Source organism: Somniosus microcephalus, chromosome 16 (assembly GCF_052327205.1).
Source record: "Somniosus microcephalus isolate GS21.2 chromosome 16, FLI_Smic_1.0, whole genome shotgun sequence".
Lineage (NCBI taxonomy): Eukaryota > Metazoa > Chordata > Chondrichthyes > Squaliformes > Somniosidae > Somniosus > Somniosus microcephalus.
The window spans coordinates 37,862,746-37,890,437 of NC_141002.1; the positions used below are offsets into that span (position 1 = coordinate 37,862,746).

The following is a 27,692-nucleotide window of genomic DNA, read 5'->3' on the forward strand; positions in this document are numbered from 1 at the left end:
CAATCTAATTGTATCTTCCGGATCCATTCACGTCCTAGTAGTGGTGGTCCCCCATCTGGCAAGACATATAAGTCCATTTTAGGTATTTCCTGGCCTTTGTATATCACTTTCACCCTTATTTTTCCTTTGGGGTAGACTTTTTGCCCCGTGTACTTCTTCAAGACAATCTCTGTAGCTTTCAAGGGTATATGTGAAAATAGCCGCTTGTAGTCCCTTTGGTTTATGACTGTTAGGGCTGATCCTGTGTCCAATTCCATTTTCACTTGGACTCCGTCTATCTTGAGTGTAACCCAGATAGTCTGGTGATCCTCCATTTTGGTTACCTTATGTAGTTTCAGACAACCCAGCTCCTTGCTTCCGGAGTCTGTGTCACTTTTCTGTTTGTCTGAACTACTGTCCATCACCTTATGTACCTTTTTGTACTTCTCCTGTGGAGATTTCTTGCTGTTGGTTTTCTTCCCAGACCTGCAGACTCTTGCTATGTGTCCTGCTTTTCCACACTGTCTGCACACTTGGTCCTTGAATCAACAATCCTTCTGGTCGTGTGTTGTTCTGCCGCAGCGATAACACTTCCCTGTTCCATAGGACATTTCATTGGTGCCATATTCTTGCGGTCTCCGTTGTATCTCTGCAGCGCCCCTTGCGGCTGCTTCGTGTGATACTGTCTTGCTGAAAGCCTTGTCCAGCGTAAGATCCTTTTCTGATAGAAGCCGTTTCTGGGTTCCTTCACTTTGAAGCCCACACACAAACTTGTCCCTTAACGTATCTGCTAGTCCCACTCCAAACTGGCAGTGTTTCGATAGCTTGCGCAGTTCCGTTAAGTACTCAGCATTGCTTTCGCCTTTATGTTGGTTCCTTTTATGGAACTTAAATCTTTCTGCTATCAGCAGCGGTGTGGGGTTTAAGTGGTCCTGTAGGATTTCTACTATGCTTTCGAAATTCTTATTCATGGGCTTCTCTGGGGTTATTAGGTTTCGCAGTAACCCATAAGTTTTTGCACCCATGGAATTTAACAAAACCAGTGCTTTCCTAGCATCTGGCACTTCATTTGCCCTGCAGTACACCTCAATACGTTCCACATATGTCACCCAATCTTCGACTTCATTGTCGAACGTAGAGATACTGCCACTCTTCGGCATCCCTGGGTGTGATTTAACTGTCACAAATGGCGTCTCCCGTGCTCTCTTCTTCTCCGCTGGCACAAAATGGCGTCTCCTGCGCTTTCCTTTCTTCCCGTGCTCGCCCTTCTTCTCCGCTGCTGCTTCTAAAAATGGCGTCGCCCGCGCTCTCCCTTCTCCCTGCAGATACTGTTCAGCCCTTGAGCCCTGGCTGTGCTCTGCGCGTTTTTTTTTCTGTGCGCCTTTCCCGTTTCCGCCGCTCGGTCCTGAACCCGGCTGCTGCTTTACCCCCTCTCCGTTTTGTTTTTCCTCAATGCCGCTCGATTTTCAACCCCCGGCTGCACCCTGTGCGCTTCACCCTCTCTCTTACCCAGTCGACGCTGGTCGGCTCCAGCCGCCGCTGTCCGGGAAGGGTCTGCGCTGTACCGGTTGTCAGTCTGTTGCTGATCATCGTGGCTGGGGAACCAAGCCCGGCTCTCCACAGCCTCCCCTGCGATGTTCACTCTCTGCCGGACGACTGGGCGGTTGCTCGTGGTCGACGCCCGTGCTTCTGGCCTCGACTTTCTTCCACCGCCCTCCCGGAGCGAATCCTCGAAGGGAAATGCAGAGTTGCAGGTAGATTCGAATCGACACTCGTCGCCACTGTTAGATCCGTGATTCTGAGAGTATGATGTTTTTCAATAACTACACGGATGCTGTAACTTAACAATCAACAGGTGTTTACTGGAGTAGGGTAGTCTCAAGACTGGGGGTACAGAGGCATGCTCAAGGCTTATATACAGGTGTGGTCACTGCCGGTACTACAGTATACAGGAGCTGTAAAAGTAGTTCTCTCTTAAAGATACATACACTACACAGAAGATCCAGAGATGGGACATTTTTGGGTTGGGTGCCAGATGTGTTGCAAGGATGGGGGGGGGTGGGGGGGGCAAATTCTAACCTTAAAGAATGGGTGGGTTGGGGGCATGTGGGTAGTTTAAATTTAAAAATCTGAATTCCGACCTGAACCTGCCTCCAACCTGCCCACTTCCGGTATTTAACGGAGGTGGGATGAGGCAGGCAGCCAATCCGCTGCCAGGAGGCAGGTCGTCTATTTAAATATTATAATGAGGCTGGAATCCTCTGCTTTAACCTCCAATTTGTATTTAACTTTAGCCATTCATGTTTTGCTCGCTTCATGAAACCTGCCAGCTAATGCAAGGCAAGGAATGCTGGGAGGTGTCTTTACACATACCTCCTGGATCCAGGGTCCCTGCCACCGCCCCCCCCCCCCCCCCCCCCCCAGCGAGGCCTCCAATTCCCACCCGGCCCCCACCCCCGGCCCCTGATCCCTTCAGACCCCACCCCCCACCCCACTCCTCCAGTCGGCCAGCGATCGCAATCTTCTGGAGACCCCACCCCCACCCCCAGCTCCTCTGGCTGACCTGCAATCGTGATCTTCCGGGGACCCCCCTCCTCCCCCCCAGCTCCTCTGGCTGACCTGCGACCTGCAATTTCGATCTTCTGGAGACCCCCCCCTGTCCCCAGCTCCTCCGGCCGGCCTGCGATCACTATCTTCTGGAGACGGTTGTCCCCCCACCAAGCTCCTCCGGCCAGCATGTGATCATGATCTTCTTGAAACGGCTTCTCCCCTCGCTCCTCTGGCCGCCATCTTCTGGAGACCCTGCCCCCACTCCCGGTGTGCTGGTCCCAGCCCACGATTACCAATACATCCCCTGCTCCTCCGGCTAGCCCCCATATGATCCCTCCCTCCCTTCCTTCTCTGTGTGGCCTAGTACCCGCCCGGAGCCTGCCAGCTCTCAATGTGACTGACTGCCGGTGGGAAACGGAGGCTTCCTATGCAAGTCAGGCCCTGCTGATAAATTTGAGTTTCCCGACCGCTTCGGAGCCCCCACTCCGCTCCCAATCTGCAACCCCCATTAAAATTCAGCCCAGGGAATGAGAAAGGATCTTCAACCTCTGCAACCGGGCTTGCTGCAGAATTTGGTGAGAGTTAGCGGGGATGCCTGAGCCCGTATTCTACTGTTGAGGCTGCTCTGCCTATCTTCTAGCTGTGCTGTGGAGTTTCTGGGATTCTTTGTTGCAATGCTGTGTCAATGCGGGAGGCCTCTGGTGTGAATTCTTACAGGGTTTATGATGGTTTATTATTTTTGCAGAATGCTGCTCCTGAGTCCAGTTAAACACTTGCTCCATGTGGGGCATCCTTTTGTCTTTGCGTTGTGCAGTCTGACCTATATTTGTCAGCTGCTGCCGTTGGGTCCTGCTGGTGCTGTGTTTGGTGCTACTGGAGATTTCTTGATTTAAACTTTTTTTTTTCCAGCCAGCCATGTGCAAGCTGGCAACGTCCTGTGGGTGATTCAAGGATGCCGGAGCCATAGCTGAGATCAGGTCCTGGTGGCCTCCTGGGTTGTTGGTGGGTCTTAATGTTTGAAATGGTGGGAGAAATTGTTCGGAAGCATGCACGCTCGCAGAGGAGAGCGTGAGGAGAAGTATTAAAGCATCAAATCTGAGAGGAAAGCAGCTAGAGATGACGGAATATATTTAACAGTTGGCCATCATGATTAAAATTGCACAAATATGTGTTTTTTTAATCTAATACTTGAACATTACAGTATATTCTTCTGTCACTTTGCTTATTCGTTAAATTGGTACTTGGTACACCATGGGAAAAGCACATGTAGACTAATACCCTTTATGGATAATTCATCATCTCCGATTGTTCCCACCACCAGTGACAGGCCTGCAACCACCAATACTTCACCCACTGTTGTATACTTTCTTTGGACACAACTCGTGTTTAGAGGGGCAAAATCTATAATGGTGCTGCAGGGTGTTTTCACTGTTCGAGTGGCCATTCTGTGAACATTTCACATATCCACCATGACTGAAATATACTGCTGTATATTAATTATTTAGTAATAAGCTGGAATTGTCATCTTTAATTAACCTTGGCAATGCTCATTGGGGGAAGATTTAACATTTCACCACTGGGCAGTAAACTCAGCAGATCAGCTGACCTGTTATACACCCTGTCTGATTTTTCTTTTCCATTGACTTCGGGCAGGGCGTATAATGTGTGCCCGATCTGCAATCCTGAGTTTACCATCTGACAACAATTAAAATCTATCCTGTTCTCTTCGAAAGCCATATCATTTGACCTTTGAGTTGTGCAGTATGACAGATGTGTTGTACAGTGTAACAGATTTGTATGTCAGGAAGATTTTATCAGAGATGGGCAACCTGGAGCTCAAAAAAAATCATGGCATATGTGAGTTGCATCATTCCCCTTGCCATGTTTGAGGAAATAAGTATCACCTGTAGTGTAGATTTGGTGATATGGTTGCACTGCAGTTTGTACCATATGGTAGAGTCACATGTGTTTGCTATCAAGTGGCTTAATCAACAGATTTGTTACTGATTTTCATATAACCATGTACAGTAAGTATTTGTTTGAGTACTGTGAGGAGGTGTGTCCAAGAAGTAGTACATCACATAATGGGCCAGAAATTCCAGAACGGGGCTTGCAGCGCGTGCAAGCCCCGTATTTGCACTTACCCCGCGCTCCTGCCGATCAGCTCCAGGGACGCCTGAACTTGGAGAAATTGAAAGCACATTCCCGGGCAGCGTATGACGTCACGCAGCCCAGGAGTGCAGCCAGCGCGGACCCAGGAGCGTGCAGTGTAAGTGAGACACGCCCCTTGAGGTCTCAGTTTCACTGGACACGCCCCCAATGTTTCTGTCAAGCTGCTTTGCTTTTTTACATGCAAAGCAGCAGTTTAAATAGGTTTTTGGAAGTTTTTTGAAGATTTTGGTAACTTTTATAAACTTTTTTAAATGTTTACATTATTTTGAGTAATCTGAAGTAGTTTTAAAGAGAATTAAAGCAATTTAAAGACTTTTAAAAGCCCTAAAAGAATTTTTTTAATTCCATTTATTTATTTAGCAATGTCGTCGTCATACGCGTCTTCACACTGTTCCCTTTGGGGAACAGTGTGAGGATACGTGCGATGATGACCTCTTGCGCAATGCACCTCCTTGGACCCTCAGTCGCAGATGCGAGGGGGCAAGTCGTGCAAGTGTTAAATTTTTTATTTTATTGACATGTAAAATGTTGGCCCAATAATTCCCTTCCAAATGCGCTAGTACGGTCGGGGTACTTACGCATCTGGCCGGATGAAATGCTGGTTTTCAGCATGCACAGTGCATGTGGGGAAAACCGGCATTTCCTGTCCTCTGAACGAAGGGGTTCAGAGGCAGAACGCGTGCGACTGCACAGGCAGCGCGTGCGCAGTATAATTCGCCGCTTTCATTAATGCTTTCAGTGAGGTCCAGTCATTACAACTTACACATGAAAAAAGCATGGGTACAGTTGCTACAGAGGCTGCGGAGGAAGATATTTCTTATCGTGGAGCTTCTGAAAGTATGTATGTCTGTATATATTCCTTTGCGTGTTATGTATATATTCCTTTACTTATGTGTATGAATGTATTATTTAATTATGACTTTCAGAGAAAGTAACTTATTGGAAAATCATAATTAAAAACATACATTCATAGTAAAGGAATATAAAACATACATACATATACGTAAAGGAATATATGTGGACATACATACATAACTCATTCTCACATTCCATTCACACAGCCACAATTGCTCCTTCTACCTACCGTTCTGAAAACCCTTTTTAAAAAAAAAAAAAAAAAAAAAATTTTAACTTTAAAACTTAATTAAAATTTCTTAAAATAACTTCCCTCCCTTTCCCAAACAAAAATATTGCATTTCAAAAGCTCCACGATAAAATATATCTTCCTCCGCAGCCAATGAACCACTTTACACTTGCTTTTTTTCAGTGTAACTTCTAAGGACTTAACCTCACGGATTTCATGAATGAAATCCACGAAGTTCACTGCGCAAGCGCTGCCTGTGCAGTCGCACGCGCTCGAGGTCTGGAAATGCCGGTGTTCCCCGCATGCGCTGTTCATGCTGAACGCCGGCATTTCCAATGGCCAGAAGCGTGAGTAAGCCGACCGCACTCGCGCTTCTGGCCTGGAATTTCTGGCCCATTCACTCGTGTTTTACTCTTGCAGGATATTGGCCCAGAAATTCGGGTCTCCATGGGTGAGTACGCACGGGTTACTCACCCATGGGCCAAATGGAAGCGCCGGTTTCCTGCATGCACTGCGCATGCGCAGGAAACCGGCACTTCTGATCCTCTGAACGAAGGGGTTCAGAGGTCGAACACGCGCGCAGGAGAGGCTGCGCGTGCGCATCAAACTTACATTTTTTTTGCAGGTTTTCACGCGAGGTTAAGCCTGCAGGATTTACACATTTAAAAAGCAGGCGTAAGGCCTGCTTTTTACAAGGTAAGTGGTCAATTAATTAAAATTAAAACATTTTTTCCCACAGGTTTATTATTTTTAAATACTTTAAGTTTATTTTTAGCCCTGTTAGAATATAAAATTATTTTTTTCAAAAATTTAAATTATTGTTTAAAATAGTTATTTAATGTAATTTATAGTTTATTTAAAAAGTGTGATTTAAAAAAAAAAATTATTTGAAGGTTTACTGCTATTTTGGGGCCCGTAGTATTTATAAGTTTTAACAGGTCTTCCTGTCAATCTTATGAATGGGCTTTTCCCTCCTCCGATTGGCTGCCCATGGCCCACGTGATCCCAGGGGACGCACCGCACTAACTACGCCCCTGGGACATGCAAGCACAGCGCGCCGGCAGCTGGACCAGGCCCCGGAGCGGAATTCCACGGGGCCCTACAGCTCAACTGCCGGCGTGCGAGGTAAGTGCAGTTCAGGGGCTTACACCCGTGGGAAGCCCCCGACCCGAATTTCTGGGCCAATATAATATCCTTTGTACCTTTTAAAGGTTGAGAAGACATCCTAAATTGGGAGGGGCTACTGGGTGGGTGATTTCACTGCAGGATGCAGTGTGAGGGTCTGGAATAAATCTTGCCTAAGGTCTGTACAGAAATGCTCAGTGTGGTCCAATAAAGCTAGCCCTTATTTTTTAATCCCAAATTCTTCCTTCTAATTGTTGTTCCATTGTTTCTGTTAATCATTGATCTCACAGGGCAAGGAACCCACCGTCCGGCAGATAGCTCTGCTGCATTTCAGGAATGTGATCACGCTAAATATGAAACTAGAAGATGCTCTGTCCCGCCCACGCGCAAGGGTCCCACCTTCAATCATTCAGATGCTGCTTATATTGCAGGTAGGCTGGAACCCTGTCTTTTAACTGGATGGAAAGGGGAGTGGGAGGAGGTATCATGAGACTCTTTCATCTTTTCTCTCTGACCTTTTGCACATTTACATGTGGTCCAAATTGTCTCATGCAATCTTTTTAACTACGGATGTGGTAAAACTGAGCGATTGTAGAACCTAACATTTATACAGTCAGTACACCGAATGGTTTGAATTAAAAACAAACCCAAGGCGATCGGTAATTTGAAACGGCGTTAATTTTGTTAAACAATGCATATTATTTACACGAGCTTCCAAGTAAACATGCTCCAATTTATTTTTTAACATTTAATGCTCAATTGAAAATCTTTGGCTCCATGCAATGGCCTCATTACAGCTAATCTAATTAGAACACCACGGTGTCTGAAACATCAAATCGGCACTGTGCCCCAAACCTGCTGCAAAGTTGTTGGATTGTAGTGATTAATGCTGCCCTAGAATCAAATGGAGCCCAGCACACCTGTCTATAGCATTGTATTCATTTTTATGTTTTGAATTAATTAAACCAGGAGAACAAAATGCTCTAGACCAATGACCCAGCTGAGATTTAGCATAACCTCATTTATTGAGGCAATTGAGTTTTAATGACCATCCAGTCAAATTGGGATTTGTACTATTATTTGCTGAGGTGCAGGAATACCCTCTGGGATACCTTCTCCCATCATTGTAGATGTAGTTAAAAAGTAAAAAAAATACTGCAGATGCTGGAAATCTGAAACAAAGTGTAGGAAATGCTCAGTGGTGCATTGGGCATCTGTGGGGACAAGTTGACACTTCAGGTGTGGCCCCTTTATCAGAACTGGAAGGTATCACCAATCAACAGCATTTAAAAAGGAACAAAACAAAGGGAAGAGGAAAACCGCGCGTGTGCACAGACACGAGAAGGTATTTACTTACTGAGTGTGCAGTTGAGGTTTCAGTTGTTGAGATGGCTTTTTTAAAAGAATGAGTGTCTCTGTTAGTACTTAATTTCTTTTAAAAAGACTTGTAAAAAGAATTATGATTGACAGAAAAAGGTGACTTTTTCAATATTGACTACGACTGACATTCTGGGAAGCTGTGCGGAGTATGGGAACAGAACGAGCATGTTCTGTTGAAATCATGAGGTATTTTGGGTTAATGATTGTCTAGTGACATAGTTAACTTTTCATTCTATAAACCAGGGACATGGTTTAAGTAAAACCATAAACAGTTGACTGAGCACTATATAATAACCTGAATGTCCCAACTTATAAGTCTGTACATTTGAGTAGATTATAATTGCTGAATTCTTTTGATTTTTTTGTGCTCGTCTAGGGACAAGGGGTATAAGCACTAGAGAATGGAACACCACCTTCCCATATCAGATACTCAGTGTCACATCAAGTGTTTTCGGGTCAGGTACAGCACAGCACAGCCAAATACAGAGTGATGGTTCTTCTGCTCTGCTCCAGCATTGTACTTTGGCCTAACACTCAGAAAAGCCCTCTACTGCATCAGTGTGACAATTCTATTTTTCTTTTACATCTCTGAATGCGATTGCCAAATTAGAAGCAGTTTTATATTGCGGACCTTCACCTACTGGGGAACTTGGTTGAGACTGCCAAAGATTGAAAGTTGATTTTCACCTCAGTCTGGGTTGGATTTGATCCAGTCCCAGAGATGTAAGGGCTGGTGTACTTAATCCAGTTTCCAATCCGTCTCCCACTAAGTTTTTTTTAATTCAGTAGATGTAGTTATCCCTGAATGTGGGTACAATAAATATTTGTCCCTAGTGGAATATTCTCAGCAGTCCTTCTGTTCTGCACACAAGGTTAAAAGCTGTTACAGCACACCAGGCACTCTATTCTAGTTTTACTAACCACTTCGAGAGCAGTGCAAATAGATCCTGCATTTTCATTCTGATTGATCACATTCCCAAGCACTTGAGTGAATGTAAACTATACGCAAAGTGTAGTAGTGCTGTGCATTTAATATTTGAAAGGCTGAAAGGTTCAATTTATTTAATAGATGGCTTTTGAAAGGAGCAAACAAGTCTCCTACCTCTTGAAAAAGCTGTTTGAAATGATAAAGGCCATTTGCTCCTTTATGACTCTGTTTCACAGTGGCATGGATCTATATATTCCAGTTTAGATGTAGGGCATCAACCTCTTTGTTTAAAAAGATCAACAACATCCATTCAACTGCTTCTGCTTTCAAGTCCCTCCCTTCCCCTAGCCCACTGGACCTTACTTCCTCTCCATTTCCCCCCTGCCCTAACCATAAATTTGTATTTTTCTCTCCCCTCTCCCCCTTTGCCCTTTCGAAGCTCATCTTGTCAATGAGGCCGACCTCCCGCTCTCTCGATCCTATTAAGTTGCTGGCCGCCCAACTTCCCTCTCTGGCTCACATGTTAGTGGATATTGTTAACAGTTCTCTTTCCTCGGGTATTGTCCCTCTTTCCTTCAAATCTGCCATCATCACCCCTCTCAAAAATCCAACCCTTGACCCCTCCGTCCTTGCAAACTATTGCCCCATCGCCAACTTCCCTTTTCCCTCAAGTTCTTGAACGTGTTGTCTCCTCCCAAATCCGTGCCCATCTTTCCCAGAATTCCTTGTTTGAATCCCTCCAATCAGGCTTCCGCCCCTGCCACAGTACTGAAACTGCTCTTACCAAGGTCACAAATGACATCCTAATTGACTGCGACAGATAATCTATCTCTTCTCGTCCTTCTGGACCTGTCTGCAGCCTTTGACATGGTTGACCACAAAATTCTGCTCCAAAGCCTCGCCACCATCGTCCAGCTGGATGGGATGGCACTCGCCTGGTTCCATTCCTATCTTTCCAGCCGTAACCATGGAATCACCGGCATTGGCATCCCGTCCACCACCTTGAACATTCACTCCCTCCACCACCGGCGTACCGTGGCTGCAGTGTGTACCATCTACAAGATGCACTGCAGCAACTCGCCAAGGCTTCTTCGACAGCACCTCCCAAACCGCGACCTCTTCCACCTCGAAGGACAAGGGCAGCAGGCACATGGGAATACCACCACCTCCAAGTTCCCCTCCAAGTCACACACCATCCTGACTTAGAAGTATATCGCCGATCCTTCATCGTCGCTGGGTCAAAATCCTGGAACTCCCTCCCTAACAGCACTGTGGGAGTACCTTCACCACACGGACTGCAGCAGTTTAAGAAGGCGGCTCACCACCACCATCTCAAGGGCAACTAGGGATGGGTAATAAATGCTGGCCTTGCCAGCAACGCCCGCAACCCATAAACAAATTAAAAAATGGCTTCTCTTCCCGGTTCCGCACTGTCACCTCTGGTGTCCTCAAAGGATCTATCCTTGGCTCCTTCCTATTTCTCATCTACATGCTGCATCTCGGTGACATCATCAAAAACACAACGTGAGTTTTCACATGTACGCTGATGATACCCAGCTCTATCCTCCACTTCTCTTGAACCCTCCACCTTCTCTATAATATCAGACTGCTTGTCCGACATCCAGCACTGGTTGAGTAGAAATTTCTTCCAATTAAATATTGGGAAGACCGAAGCCATGGTCTTTGGTTCACACTACAAACTCGTTCCCTTTCCACTGATTCGATCTCTCTCCCCGGCAACCGTCTAAGGCTGACCAAGTCTGTTCGCAACCTTGGTGTCACATTTGATCACTAAGGGCTTTGCCCCTTCCTATCTCTGTAATCTCCTTCAGCCCCACAACCCCCCAAGATTTCTGCGCTCCTCTAATTCCGCCCTCTTGAGGATCCCTGATTATAATCGCTCAACCATTGGTGGCCGTGCCTTCTGTTGCCTAGGCCCTAAGCGCTGGAATTCCCTGCCTAAATCTCTGTGTCTCTACCCCTTTTTCCTCCTTTAAGACGCTCCTTAAAACCTACCTCTTTGACCAAGCTTTTGGTCACCTGCCCTAATTTATCCTTATGTGGATCGGTGTCAAATTTTTTTGTCTTAAAATACACCTGTGCAGCGCCTTGGGACGTTTTACTATGTAAAAGGCGCTATATAAATAGAAGTTGTTGATGTTTTTGTAATTGAGCTTCCTACCTCATATCTGTTCTATCACTAAGACCGCTCATTTCCACCTTCGTAATATCGCCCGTCTCCGCCCTTACTTCAACTTATCTGCTGCTAAAACCCTCATCCATGCCTTTATCACCTCTAGGCTTGACTATTACAATGCACTCGTGGCCGGTCTCCCTAGTTCTACCCTCCTTAAACTTGAGGTCATCCAAAACTCTGCCACCTGTGTGCTAACTCGCATCAAGTCCCGCTCACCCATCTCCCCTGTGCTTGCTGACCGACATTGGTTCCCAGTTAAACAGTGCCTCAATTTATGTTTTCAAATTCCTCCATGACCTTGCCCCTCTTTAACTCTAATCTCCTCCAGCCCTATAATCCCTCTACACCGATGCGCTCTGCCTATTCTGGTCTTTTGAACATCCCCAATTTTTAAATGCTTCACCATTGGTGGTCGTGCCTTCAGCTGCCGAGGTCCTAAGCTCTGGAATTCCCACCCTAAATCTCTCCGCCTCTCATAAGAACATAAGAAATAGGAGCAGGAGTAAGCCATTCGGCCCTTCGAGCCTGCTCCGCCATTTAGTGAGATCATGGCTGATCTTCTGCCTCAACTCCATTCACCGGCCATATCCCTTGATACCCTTACTAGTTAGAAATCTATTGACTTCTCTTTTGAATATACCCAATGACTGAGCCTCCACAGCCCTCTGTGTGAAGAAATTTCTTCTCATCTCAGTCCTGAATGGCCTACCCTTTATCCTGAGGCTGTGGCCCTTGGTTCTAGACTCCCCAGCCAAGGGAACCATTCTCCCAGCATCCACCCTTTCAAGCCCTGTAATAATTTTGTATGCTTCAATGAGATCCCCTCTCATTCTTCTGGATTCAAGAGAATACAGGCCTAGTTTTTTTCAATCTCTTCTCATACGACAGTCCCGCCATTCCAGGAATCAATCTCGTGAACCTTCGTTGCACTCCCTCTATGGCAAGTATATCCTTCCTTCGGTAAGGAGACCAAAATTGTACACCGTACTCCAGTTATGGTCTCACCAAGGCCCTATATAATTGGAGTAAAACTTCTTTTACTCCTGTACTCAAATCCTCTTGTAATGAAGGCCAGCATACCACTTGCCTTCCTAATGGCTTGCTGCACCTGCACATTCACTTTCAGTGACTCATATGTACAAGGACACCCAGGTCACTTTGAGCATCTGCATTCCCCAATCTTTCACCATTTAGGAAATACTCTGCCTTTCTGTTTTTTCTACAAGTAGATAACTTCACATTTATCCACATTATATTCCATCTGCCATGTTCTCGCCTACTCACTGAGCCTGTCGAGATCCCCTTCAAGCCTCTTCACAACTGACACCTAGCTTTGTATCATCAGCAAATTTGGAAATGTTACATTTAGTCCCCTCGTCCAAATCATTGATATAGATTGTGAATAGCTGGGGCCCAAGCACCGATCCTTGTGGTACCCCACTAGTCACAGCCTGCCATCCTGAAAAAGACCCGTTTATCCCTACTCTTTGTTTTCTGTCTGTTAACCAATTATCAATATATGCTAATATATTACCCCCAATTCCATGTGCCCTAATTTTGTTCACCAACCTCTTGTGTGGGATCTTATCGAAGGCCTTCTGAAAATCCAAATACACCACATCTACCGGTTCCCCTTTGTCTACTCCACTAGTTACATCCTCAAAGAACTCCAATAGGTTTGTTAAGCAGGATTTCCCTTTCATAAATCATAGAAACATAGAAGATAGGAGCAGGAGTAGGCCATTCGGCCCCTCGAGCCTGCTCCACCATTCAATGAGATCATGGCTGATCATCCAAATTCAGTACCCTGTCCCTGCCTTCTCCCCATATCCCTTGATCCCTTTAGCCTTAAGAAATATATCCAACTCCTTCTTGAATATATTTTATGAATTGGCCTCCACTGCCTTCTGTGGTAGAGAATTCCACAGGTTCACCACTCTCTGGGTGAAGAAATTCCTCCTCATTTCTGTCCTAAATGGCTTACCCCTTATCCTTAGACTGTGACCCCTGGTTCTGGACTCCCCAGCCATCGGGAACATCCTTCCTGCATCCAGTCTGTCTAGTCCTGTTAGATTTTTATAAGTTTCAATGAGATCCCCTCTCATTCTTCTAAACTCCAGCGAGTATAAGCCCAATCGACCCAATCTCTCCTCATACGTCATTCCTGCCATCCCAGGTATCAGTCTGGTGAATCTTCGCTGCACTCCCTCCATGGCAAGAGCATCCTTCCTCAGATAAGGCGACCAAAACTGCACACCATACTCAAGGTGTGGTCTCACCAAGGCCCTGTACAACTGCAGCAAGACATCCTTGTTCTTGTACTCGAATCCTCTCGCTACGAAGGCCAACATACCATTTGCCTCCTTAACCGCCTGCTGCACCTGTATGCTTACCTTCAGCGACTGGTGCACAAGGACACCCAGGTCTCGTTGCACTTCCCCTTCTCCCAATCTATTGCCATTCAGATAATAATCTGCCTTCCTGTTTTTGCCACCAAAGTGGATAACCTTGCATTTATCCACATTATACTGCATCTGCCATGCATCTGCCCAATCACCCAACCTGTCCAAATCATACTGGAGTTTCTCCGCATCCTCCTCACAGCACACACGCCCATCCATGTTGACTCTGCCCAATCTTACTATTAGTTTCTAAGTGCCCAGTTATTGCATCCTTTATAATAGATTCCAGCATTTTCCCAACTACTGATGTGAGGCTAATAGGTCTGTAGTTTCCTGTTTTCTCTCTCCCTCCTTTCTTAAATAGTGGGGTTACATTTGCCACCCTCCAATCTGCAGGAACCGTTCCAGAATCTATAGAATTTTGGAAGATGACAACCAATGCGTCCACTGTCCCAATGGCCACCTCATTCAAAGCCCACTTCTCTTTCCTCCTTTAAGACGCTCCTTAAAAGCTACCTCTTCAACCAAGCTTTTGGTCATCTGCCCTAACATCTATGGCTCGTGCCAAATTTTTTTTTTGCTGACACTCCTTTGCAGTGCCTTGGGACATTTTATATTACATTAAAGGTGCTGTATAAATATAAGTTGTTGTTGTTTCTCCAATGCACCATGGCACATAGCAGTAGGGCTTTCCTTGTGCATGGAATTCACATTGGGAAAACATTGCCTTCTTTGCATGTGATACACATAATGAAAATAGTTATTGTGTGCACAGGAGTCTGCTGGACAGGAGCCTCAGCTGTTGGTAATGGAAGTGGGAAGAGTGTACAGGGCAGAGAGATGTTTGTGCAAGCTTTGGGATTTGCACCACTGCATTTGTGTCAGTCATCTGCAACTGCACAATCCGTGGCTGGTGAAACCGAGTGCCAATGAACTCTTTAACGAGCATGCTCGCTCTGTGGTTTTCTTTTAATTTTCAATATGTTGCATCTGATTTAGAAGGAAAATAACTCAAACTGTGAGTCTGTGGTGTGCAGGTATCCAGGCTAAGCCTCTTGGAAGAAGGGTGAATTTGAGGGAGGGTGGTTCAAAGTATGAAGGAAATGGTTGGTGGTTTCAGTAATTGTCAGAAACCTTGTGCAGAAACTTTCACAAGAACACTGTAGATGACCAAGCAACAGCTTTGTTAGAAAGTCTAAACATTCCCTATTACCCACAATATTAACTACAACACAAGAAGCTTTACAATTTTTATTATGATGTCCTTTAGCTCAATAATGTGGATTTATACATGGTCGAGTCCATGCTATCCATGTCAAAAGTTGTGAAGGACTCTACATACCAAATGTGTTTAGGCCCTTTAGTTATAGCTAGATTCAAAACCTATCTTTAACTCTGGAGCAAATTGGCATGATTTGCAACTGATTTTAAATAAGTGTGGACTGCTGTTGAGTTCGAGCCCACTTTTCCACACTGTAGAGAGATTCAGATTTTCTATCTGAGCCCACACGCCCATGCCACTACTGTGTCATGTATGTAAAGTCACACTATTTAGTGGCTAGATTTCAGTAGAAGCTGATATTTGTACAACCTTGGCCTCGGGTTCACCAGCCACGGATTGTGCAGTTGCAGATGACTGACACAAATGCAGCGGTGCAAATCCCAAAGCTTACACAAACATCTCTCTGCCCTGTACACTCTTCCCACTTCCATTACCAGCAGCTGAGGCTCCCGTCCAGCAGACTCCTGATTCATTCAACGTTTCTTCACTAAGCATCATAAACGTGACCAGGATGACGAGTTAAGAGAAACTCCGCTGTTGAATGTCAAGATTTTACGGTTTAGATTTGTTTTTGTAATTGGCCTCTTGAAATATTTTTTTTTCATTTAAAAAAAAAAAAAACCTCCTATAGTCAGTTTCCATTTTACAAAACATTTTATAGCAAGTGTGAAAAGCTGGGGTGCCTAGGGGTTGGGGCAGTGGTATATTGAAACTGTGGTTTTTACCCCATCATCAAAGCCCTTGGAAAAGGTTCCCAGTTTAGCAATCTATATGTGATATGGGGGGAGGGGTGAGGGTGGTCACAGAATCTGAGGTACGGTAGCATAGTGGTTATGTTACTGGACTAGTAATGCAGAGGCCTGAACTAATGATCCCGAGACATGAATTCAAATCCCACCACGACAACTGGGGAATTTAAATTCAGTTAATTAAATCTGGTATAAAAAGCTAGTACAGGTAGAATGTCCCGAATCCGGCAACCTCAAGGCCGAGCCGGTTTTCGGGTTTTCCCGGACTTCGGAACATGTTTCTGATGTCCGAAGTCCGGAAACGCCCGAGCCCAGGTTGCGATATTTCCAGACTTTGGACATCAGAAACACGTGCCGAGTCCAGAAATGCCTGGGCCCAGGTTGCGCTATTTCTGGTTTTTGGTAAGCCTCCCTCCGGGTGTCCAGATTCCAGAACATTTTACGGATTCCGGACCCCTGCCACCAATCGTCCCGGATTCCGGATTTGGGATGCTCAACCTGTATCAGTAATGGTGACAATTAAACTACCGGATTGTCTTAATAACCCATCTGGTTCACTAATGTCCTTTTTTAGGGAAGGAAATCTGCCATTCTTACCTGATCTGGCCTACATGTGACTCCAGACCCATAGCAATGTGGTTGACTCTTAACCGCCCTCTGAAAAGGCCTAGCCAGCCACTCGGTTGTATTCAAGAAGGCGGCTCACCACCACCTTCTCGAGGGCAATTGGGGATGGGCAATAAATGCTGGCCTTGCCGGCGGCATTCACATCCCGTGAATGAATAAAAAGAGAGGAGGGAGCAAAAAAATATTATTTGAATTTTATTTTGGTGCTTTTTTTTAATAGTTTCGCAGAACTCGCAAAGTACAGAAGCTGATCATTTCAGTCAGTATGAGCAGGATTTGCTCATCCATTTTTATTCCCTTCAGGACATTCGAAGAAGAACAGGGGACTTCTCCCCGGTGTCCTGGCCAATATTTATCCCTCAACCAACATTACTAAAACAGATGATCTGGTCATTATCTCTGCTGTTTGTGGGACCTTGCTGTGTGCAAATTGGCTGCTGGGTTTCCTACATCACAACAGTGACTACACTTGAAAATGTACTTCATTGGCTGTAAAGCGCTTTGGGATGTCCTAAGGTCATGAAAAGTGCTATATAAATGCAAGTTCTTTCTCTTTTTCTAACATAGCTAAGCAGCTGTGTCATCTTGCTGGTGAAAGTGAAGGACCTGAACAATTACAGAAGTGGCTTTGCCTTATTTAAGTTGGTACCAATCCAACTGGGTCTGCATCATAACTACAACAAAAGCAAAATACTGCGGATGCTGGAAATCTGAAATAAAAAGAGAAAATGCTGGAAATACTCAGCAGGTCAGGCAACATCTGTGGAGAGAGAAACAGAGTTAACATTTCAGGTTGATGACCCTTCATCGGAACTGGAAAAAGTTGGAGATGTAACAGGTTTTTAAGCGAGGGTAGGGGCGGGGAGGAAAGAACAAAAGGGAAGGCCTGTGATGGGATGGAAGGCAGGAGAGATTGAGACAAAAGGGATGATGGTGCAAGGCAAAAGGAGATGGTAAAGGTTCTCCATCACACTTCACATTGATCATGGCGAATGGCAGCCTGCTGCATTCAGCTCATCGACTTTGGGTGTGTTTTTTAACTCTGAGCAATCTCTAGAGCAGCTTTTACATGAAGACTCTATCATTTCATTGCTTCAGACATTGTGGTGTCTGAAATGACTGCAGCAAACCTGCAACTTATTGCTGTGTGAGATCCTGCTGAGTGAGCGGTTTGTTTTCACAGGAAAGAGTTTTTGACTTCGGAGGCAGAGCTCTAAGAGGACCATCCCTGCGTGAAACACCAAACCTGGGTCATTGTTAGTGTGGCTGGGCCTGTGGTTCCTCCTAGCGTGAGAAAAATTGTTCAGCTGTCTGGTGTTGAGTATCATGGTTTAAAGTTCTTCAATCTCTCCTGGAGTTTCTAGTTAAAGGAACCCCATGGATTTGTGTTGAGTTTACTGTCAGTAAGGATATAAAACTACACAAGCCACATCAATGACAGGCTTTGTGAGAACACCTGGTTCTTCAGAGGAATTCAAGAGTTTCTAAACCGCAGAACTTGCATTTGAGTTTCTGTTACAGTAGATAGTTATTTTTACATCTCAGCAACAGCTTCTGGCTTGTTGCTGCCCTACATTCCCTTATAATGCATTAACATTCCTTAAGTTAAACTGTAAACTTTTTTAAAAAATCACTTCATTACTTGTAGCTTACTCCCAGTCACGTTTTCTCTCAACCAACACAACTAAAACATGTTAACAAGTCATTTAGCTCATTACTGTGGGATCATACTGTGCAGAAAATGCTTGTTGTGTTTGCCTACATAACGACAGTTACTGAATTTCAAAGTTCATTTTTGTTCAAATCATTCCCTCCAACGCCTCAGTTTGTAACTTTCAATAAGTATTGTGGTATGTAGCAACATCATAAAAACAGGAAATGTTGGAAATGAACGGTAGGTCAGTCGGCATCTGTAAAGAGAGAGGATGTTCCGAGCAAAGGTACACACCCAAAATATCACATCCTGTCTTTTCTCTTTTAAAGATACTGACTAGCCTGCTGAAAATGTCTATATTTATTTCAGATTTCCAGAATCTTGTTTTCACTTTTTAATATAATATTGGCTTTATATCATAGTATCCACTGTGTGTGTTTTTAATTTCAAGTCTCCACAGTGCGTTCTGCTATGTTTTTTGAAGAGAGATCAATGTTCACAGTAATAATATTCTCACTGGCTTAAAGCCATCATTGTGGTTGAAAATGAAACAGCTTGGCAAACAGATACCAGGTTCAGGAGGAGGCCCAGCAGGACTATGCTAAGGTCAAGTGATCTTTGAAGAGGCAGACATGCTATCAGTGTCTGATTGGAGGGAGCAAAGTATCATTCCCTGGACATAAAAGATGCCGTGGCACTATTTCAAAGAAGAACAGGGAAGCTCTCCGCAGTGTCCTGGCCAATATTTATCCCTCCACCAACATCACCAGGACAGATTCTCTGGTCATTAACACCGTGCTGTTTATGAGACCTTGCTGTGCGCAAATTGGCTGCCGTATTTCCCACAGTGACTACACTTCAAAATACTTCATTGGCTGTAAAATGCTTTAGGATGTCCTGAGATCGTGAAAGGCGCTATGTAAATGCAAGTATTTTTTTCTATCAAGGAAAATTTTTAATGTTACTAGTTATTCCAAGAAAATGGGATGAGTCACGTCCAAATTAAAGCTCACACAAAATGAGGAAGCACTGAGCTTTGCTTCCCTCCTCTACAGATGGATATTCATTCAGGAAAAAAATCAGTTGAACAAAGGGGTTGCAAGTTTAAAAATTCAATTTCTTTCCAATGGAAGCGAGAATTGATGTTGACCCTTTACTGGATTCCATTGGAAAATATAATTCAGTGCTCTTTTTTCAAATTTTTTAAATATATATTGTGATTGTACTTTAAAAAAAATAACAATACAAACTCCTCTAAGTTTATTATCTCCCTCTTTTTGCCTCGGTCTCACAGATGTGCCCCACTTGATCCCAAGAGGCTAGGCAGCTGACCTATCACACTGAACAGACCCAAAGGAGGTGTGTAAGAATGGCCCATTGATGGATCTTGATTTGATTTTTCTCTCTTCTCTCAATGTATGGGGGAGGGGGAGCGGTGCTTTCCTTGCCTCTGCTCTCCATGTCCACACAGATACAACTGAGAATTCATTCTATAGGTACCAGGCCAAGTCCCACTACTCTGGCACCACGCTGCAGTGCAGTACACCATACCGCCAAGTACACCATGGGTGTAATTCTAACCCTCAAACGGGTGTGTTTGGTTTAGGTGGGAGTATTAAAAAGCTAAAAATCTGAAACAGGACCCCAACCTGCTTCTGGTTTTAACGGAGGCCAGATGAGGGGCGGACGGCCAGTCCGCTCTCAGGAGGTGGGTTGGTCATTTATATGTTATAATAATGAGGCTGCCTGCCTTCATTTTAACAGTGATTCTATTTTTAACCACAGTTGTCTGGGTTTCCCAGGCCTCTGGAAACCCGGCAGGTGAATGGAGGTGAGAAGAGCTGAATTCAGGAGGTAAGTGCCTTTACAGCACTGCTTGTGGGCCAGGAGGAGCAGGAGTGTTTCCTTCAAGCCGAACAAGCTTGCCCCCCTGAGATTTGTCTTCCAACCGCCCCCCCTCCCCCACCTGCGATGGACCCCCAACTACCATCTGTTCCTCCACCGCTGACTCTCCCACACCCCCACTAGACCTACCTGCTCTCAGCTCGGCTGTGGTCTTGAGCTGCAGGCTTTACCGCCCAACAAGCGGCCAGTCTGTTAATCAGGCTGCTGTGGGCCAGAAACCTACAGGAAAAAAATTAAAAAGACGAACTTCAGGACATTCGGGAAACCCATATTTCTGGGTTCACTGTTCCTAACTCCACCCCCCGCACGGAACACGCCCCGATCGGGACCCATGTTTTTTTTAATACTTTTGTTCCGGTCTCATAAAAGGTGTTTGACCTTTGTTAGTATTCACATGGTGATTTCCCTCTGTTGTCTTTGGATTAATGTTTGACTGCTTTGTGCACACCAGCCTTCCACCAGGTAAAAGGTGCATAATTCAGACCTCGCCTTCTATGTGAGACCACGATCAGTCAAATATCCATTCACGGTTTATCCTGCTCTGAGCCACTTGGGATGGTGTAACTCATAGAGTAAAATACATAGTCCATTGGTCTGTTCTGTGAATCATTGTAAAGTTATCCAGCCCTGTAGAAGAATTTAGTGTATTCCACTCCAGCTCCTCGCCCAAGTGGTCGTTCTTCATTGTGAGCCCAGACCATGATCAGCATCATTTGGGGGGGGTGGGCGGGGGTGGATTGATCCCTCCCCCACCTGATGTCTGTTCATTCATATACATACACGTGCATACTTTCCAGCTGAGGTCATTGACTATCAATAGACGTGGGACCTGCCTGGACTGCATGGCTCCATTCCACACTGGGTGATGTATTTACCAACTGAGCCTCCAGGGATGCTGCATTTGCATTGGTTAGAAAAGCCCACACCTAATCCTTCCTGCACTATGCTTTTTATAACTAAACGGGCTGCTCTGTTGGCCTTCACTTCGTTCTGAGGCTGAAGCCTCTCGTCCAGCCAGCTCAACTCACCCAGTTAGTACTGAAATATATGTTTGCAGTTAAGATACTCATCCAAATTACAGGGTCTTTAACACTCAAGAAACCCTGACCTATGTACTGTTGCAATTTGGCTGCATACTAAAAATGTTGTCTTATGTTTGAATTGTATGTAAGGTGTTTTTGAAACCTCTTTTGCTCTTATCTCCGATTTAAAACAATGGGTGGGATTGGAGAAGTGGGTGGAACATGTTCAAACAGAAGATGATTTAAGATGCCCTTTTTTAATCTCTGTTTTCCCCCTTGTATCCTGAGAGGGGATAGTTTTGTGCATGAATGAAAGTCCCCGCTCTTGCTGCAGGTGTTTGTTCTTTGTTGCTGAAAACGGAATAGAAATCTCGAGTACTGGAGAAGGAAACTGTTGTTGAGGTCACCTTTAAAACACTGGCGGTCCCTCATTATTTATTAATAGCTTTCATCAATGTGAGGGCTGTTCTTGCTTGCCTGAGCTTGTCTTCCTTCATCTCAGCAGGAAATTCCCATTGACATTTTTAAGCTGAGTTTGAGCGAGTCTGCAAATTGGGTCAGAGCCCAGTGGAGCTGTCAGCTGCTTGGTGTAGACTGGAAAGAGGCCAGAACGCAGCAGTTTCAGTCAGTTTCATCAAGCTTCTGTAGCTGAAACCTCTTCCACCCCCCTCCCTCCCCAGCTACCCCAACTTGCTTGTTGGTATTTACTGTAGATGCATGTTGAGCCTGAAATGTGAGATTGACACTGGCTCTTTTGCCACGTTCCCACAGGAGCAGATTTTAGTCTGTTGTGATGGATTTTTTTTACCGTGAGCCCTTTTTGAACAGCCCCAAAAACAAGAGGACATTCCAAGTGAAATTTGCATTTGGAAGGAAGTGCCACGGAGAAGGGATGGACACTGGTTTTCGTTCCCAATCGGGTATGAGACCAGCGAATAAATACTGGCAGATGGAAAGTGGGCGAATTGGAGGAAGAGGTACACTGGGATGGTCCCTGATGCTTCCTGCCTGCCAGCTACCGGAGGCTCCGGTATCACCCTGGGATCAGGCGTACTCCCGCCCTCTTCGCTGAGAGTTGTCAAGCCAGGCGGATAAAGAGGATTAAAAAAAAATCACAAAGCAGCGAGGGAAATTACCCTAAAAAAAAATAGAGCAAAGCAACAAAATTGATCCCAAATGCAACAAGAATGAACTATTAAAGATTACAGAAACTCAAGCTGTAGAGAGAGTAACATTAAGAGGGAACTTCATTGGTATGGCATGGATAATGTGAACAGAGCAACACTTCAAAGTAAATCAGGCCAGTGGGACAAAATACGGTACATGTAGATGGTTTTGACGGCTAATTGTGCATTTGAAACGCATCAAAAATAATAATGCTGGCCAACATTATCTACAGGCATGGGGTTAGCTTCCACTTGTACACTGATGAGACCCATCTCTATCTCTAACACCTATCTGAACCCCTTCACTTCCTTTGTGCTGTTAGACTGCTTGTCCAACATTCAGTTTTGGATGAGCTGCAGTTTCCTCCAGTTAAATATTAGGAAGGCCAAAGCCATCGTCTTTGACCTCTGCCACAAACTACGTATCCTCGCCACTGATTCCATCCCTCTGCCTGACCATTATATCTGGTTGAACCAGACTGATTGCAACCTTGAAATCCTATTCGACCCAAGCTGAGCTTCCAACCTCCTATCCTCTCCAACACAAAAACCACCAACTTCCAGCTATGTAACGTTGCCCACCACCACCCTTGCCTTAACCCATCTGCTGCTGAAACCCTCGTGTGTGCCTTTTTCATGTCCCGACTCAACTATTCCAGTCTTGAGCTGGGCTCGCATCCTCCACCTTCCATAAACTTCAGCTCATCCAAAACTCTGCTGCCTATACCCTAACCCACATCAAGTCCCGCATGTAATCACCCCTGTGCTCGCTGACCTACATTGGCTCCTGGCCCACCAACGCCTCCAATTTAAAATTCTCAGCTCTGTTTAAATTCCTTCATGACCTCCGCCTCCCTAACTCTGTGACCTCCTCCAGCCCTAAAATTCCCCCCACCCCAGAACTCTGCATTCTTTTTCTCCCCTTGCCCACCATTGGCAGTGTGTCTTCAACCATCTAGGCCCCACATTCTGGAATTTTCTCACTAAACCTACTCTGCCTACTTCTCCTTCTTTAAGACCCTCCTTTAAAACCCATCTCTTTGACCAGGATTGTGGTCACCACTCCTAATAGCTCCTTTCTCGGCTGGGTGTCCATTTTAGTCTGAATACACATATATGGACCACCTTGAGACGTTTTTTCTACATTAGAGACGTAATATAAAAGCTGGTTGCTGTTATTCCTCCAGTGAATGCTAGAAAATGCTAGAGTCCATTATAAAAGATGTAATAGCAGAGCACTTGGAAAACAGTGACAGGATCGGACAAAGCCAACATGGATTTACAAAGGGTAAATCGTGCTTGACTAATCTACTGGAATTTTTTGAGGATGTAACTGGTAAAATAGATAAGGGAGAACCAGTGGATGTGGTGTATTTGGACTTTCAGAAGGCTTTCGATAAGGTCCCACATAAGAGATTAGCGTGCAAAATTAAGGCACATGGGATTGGGGGCAAGGTATTGACTTGGATAGAGAACTGGTTGGCGGACAGAAAGCAAAGAGTTGGAATAAACGGGTCGTTTTCCGAGTGGCAGACAGTGACTAGTGGGGTACCGCAGGGATCAGTCCTTGGACCCCAGCTATTCACAATATATATTAATGATCTAGACAAGGGAACTAGATGTAATATCTCCAAATTTGCAGACGACACAAAGCTGGGTGGGCGTGTGTGCTGTGAGGAGGATGCCGAGAAACTCCAGGATGATTTGGACAGGTTGGGTGATTGGACAGAAGCATGGCAGATGCAATATAACGTGGATAAATGTGAGGTTATCCACTTTGGTGGCAAAAACAGGAAGGCAGATTATTATATGAATGGCAATAGATTGAGAGAAGGCGAAGTGCAACGAGACCTGGGTGTCCTTGTGCACCAGTCGCTGAAGGTAAGCATGCAGGTGCAGCAGGCGGTTAAGAAGGCAAATGGTATGTTGGCCTTCGTGGTGAGAGGGTTTGAGTACAGGAACAAGGATGTCTCGCTGCAGTTGTACAGGGCCTTGGTGAGACCACATCTTGAGTATTGTGTGCAGTTTTGGTCGCCTTATCTGAGGAAGGATGTTCTTGCCATGGAGGGAGTTCAGCGAAGATTCACCAGGCTGATACTTGGGATGGCAGGAATGACTTATGAGGAGAGATTGGATCGATTGGGCTTGTACTCACTGGAGTTTAGAAGAATGAGAGGGGATCTCATCGAAACTTATAAAATTCTAACAGGACTAGACAGACTAGATGCTGGAAGGATGTTCCCGATGGTCAGGGAGTCCAGAACCAGGGGTCACAGTCTAAGGATAAGGGGTAGGCCATTTAGGACAGAAATGAGGAGGAATTTCTTCACCCAGAGAGTGGTGAACCTGTGGAATTCTCTACCACAGAAGGCAGTAGAGGCCAATTCATTAAATATATTCAAGAAGGAGTTGGATATATTTCTCAAGGCTAAAGGGATCAAGGGGTATGGGGAGAAAGCAGGGACTGGATACTGAATTTGGATGATCAGCCATGATCGCATTGAATGGCGGAGCAGGCTCGAGGGGCCGAATGGCCTACTCCTGCTCCTATCTTCTATGTTTCTATGTTTCAGTGACTCAATAGGCAAAGGTACCGCATGATATGCTACTTGACAATAGAAAGTGCCAGGTTTGATCATCCGGCTAACTGATCTTAGCCAGAATACCAGTAAGGCACTGCAATTGGCGTTGGTGTTCCCAGGCTAGGGAGGGGGAGGAAATGTCCAGGGTTCCCACTCTTGATCCCTATTTAGTGCCCTCTGTCAGAAAGTGTATATGTGATGTACAAATTGAGGGCCTGCTAATACTTGCTGCTTAGACACACAATGATAGGTGGTGTTCTGGAGGGCAGCCATACTGTAGAGCCATATCGTGGTGTCAATCATCATCACCTTCAGGAAATGCATTATTGCCAGCTCCAAAACGACAAAAATCATCGGAGTGATATCCACATGAAATTCCTCTGTCTGCTATTTAACATTTTGGTTAAAATAACGAGGAAGTTTTCAATCAAGTTTACTTGTATTCAGGTGGTATTATCACAGTGCACTTTAACCCCCCTCCCCAGCGTGTGTTGATGCCCCCTTTTCATTTTACTTTCATGCTGTGGTACAAAGCTCCTTTTTTCCCCCACAGTAACAGATTTACTTTGACCCTGATCTATTTGGTGCTCCAGTAAGCCATTTCGGAAAATCAGAAAAGAGGATTGTAAAAGCAAGAGTTGTGACTGAGTTCAGTTTATTAAATCTGGGTTCTTGGAGATTAAATACATGCTAAGTATGTAGTGGGACGTCAGTTAATTGATTTATACGCAAAATGGTCAAAATACCTAATGGGATTGATGTCAAGCACAGTTTAGGGGACAACTGTAAATTACACACTAACTCTTTCAGGAATTTTACGATATTACTATTATCAAATCGGACTAAAGTGATTACATCCAGCTCACTAACTTAATGTATTCGCCTAATGCTGCGAAAGTGTCTTCACGACAAGGCATACGAACAGTACACTCGAGCAAGGAGGTCGATAATTACAGCTAATACTTTTATAAACTCTGAATTGTTAAAACTGTGAGACCATTGATTAGGGAAACAAAATATATTAAAGTTTAGCTATCATTTATCAATGTAATAAGTCACACAACACCAGGTTATAGTCCAACAGCTTTATTTGAAATCACAAGCTTTCGGAGCGCTGCTCCTTCTTCAGGTGAAGTGGAGAAATGCATAAAGACACAGCTTATATAGTCAGAGAATCATGTCAGATGTTTACAGGTAATGTTTCCAACTGCCATTTATCACACCTCGGCAGAGAGATAATCACAGCAATCAAAGGTGTGAATGGTGTCCAAACAGGTCAGTCAGGAAAACATTACATCAAAGAACAATGAGGTGGGGTCACAAGGGGTCAAATATTGCAGATGCTGGGGTCTGTATGAAAAACAAAAAAACAGACAAAAAACATTCTTTTTGCTGGAAATCACAGCAGGTCCGGCCGCATCTGTGTAGAGAGAACAAGCCAATGTCGACTCGAGTCTGGATGACCCTGCATCAGGTGGGGTTACATGTAGCGTGACATGAACCCAAGATCTCGGTTGAGGCCGTCCTCATGGGTGCGGAACTTGGCTATCAGTTTCTGCTCGACGATTTTGCGTTGTCGTGTGTCTCGAAGGCCGCCTTGGAGAATGCTTACCCGAAGATCTGACATGATTCTCTGACTATATAAGCTGTGTCTTTATGCATTTCTCCACTTCACCTGACGAAGGAGCAGCGCTCCGAAAGCTTGTGATTTCAAATAAAGCTGTTGGACTAACCTGGTGTGTGACTTCTTACATTTGTCCACCCCAGTCCAACTCCGGCATCTCCACACCAAATCATTTATCAAACACTGTTATGACCAAGATAAGTACAGATAATCGAGAGCATTCAGCACATCGAGCTCCAATGTATTCATTTCCTGCTTAAACTCTGTTAGAAAGAAAAGAAGCAAGAAAGATCTTGCTGCATTCATACAGTTTCTGTCATGACCTCGGGACCTGCCAAAGCACTTTAGAGCCAATGAAGTACCTTTTGAAATGTAGTCACTGTTGTAATGTAGGAAACCTCTTTTCAGACTAAATGGGGGGAATTTTAATCCTAAAAATGAGTGGGTTTGGGTCGGGTGGGATGTGGAAATTTTAACAATCTCTAGCCTGCACCCAACCCGCCGAGTTGCGATTTTAATGGAGGCGGGACGGGGAACCATCCCGCTCCCAGGAGGCAGGTTGGTCATTATTATAATGAGGCTGCATGCCTCAGGTTTTTTTCTCCACTTTAGGTTTAACCCGTCAGCTAACGGGAGATGAGGACGAAGAGGTAAGTACCTTTCCGGCACTGCTTGTGGGCTAGGAGGAGCAGGACTGCTTCCTCCTGGCTAACCTGCTTTCCTTCCCACACCCTGCGCCCCTCCCACACCCTGGATTGGAACACCTCCCCCCGCCCCCAGGCTATCCCAGCAGCAAGCTCCCAACCTGCTCCTGGGCTGCGGCCTCCTCCAGAGCGTTCCACACCTGACGGTGACCCAAGCCTGTCAATCAGGCTGGCTTCCGGGCAGGGAACCTGCTGGAAAAAAAACGCATGCTGCAACGTTGAAACTCCACAGCATGCTGGGAAACCGGGACGTACGGGTCTCCTGACCAGAACTCCCCCTCCCGGCTCGGAAAACTCGCTCCTGTCAAGATCGGGGCCATTCTTTGTACTGTTCACCTCCTCTTGATTTATTTTAGAAAGGGCACTTCTAATCTGGCAGAATTTTTATTCTTATTTTAAAGATAATTAATTCCTGGGCACATGTGGCCAATTGAAAAGCAGCTTCCATTTTGCCAAGTACTCGTCATCACCCTTGAGCGGACTGTTGTGAAGATTATAGTCTACATTCTCCAAGCTGGCAATGAGGAACCTAGCCACCAGCGTGTACAGTACTCCCCCCA

The 27,692-nt window shown here is 45.1% G+C and overlaps 1 protein-coding gene across 2 annotated transcripts in view; it reads left to right on the forward strand.

Moving 5' to 3' along the window:
* LOC147106076 (proline-rich protein 5-like) overlaps window positions 1–27,692 on the forward strand; it is a 131,635-nt gene that overhangs the window by 76,415 nt on the left and 27,528 nt on the right. For both annotated transcript variants that reach the window (XM_086008818.1, XM_086008817.1), the window contains one exon: window positions 7,201–7,341. In XM_086008818.1, coding sequence (XP_085864944.1) covers window positions 7,201–7,341 — 141 coding nt within the window. The remainder of the gene's footprint in view (window positions 1–7,200; window positions 7,342–27,692) is intronic.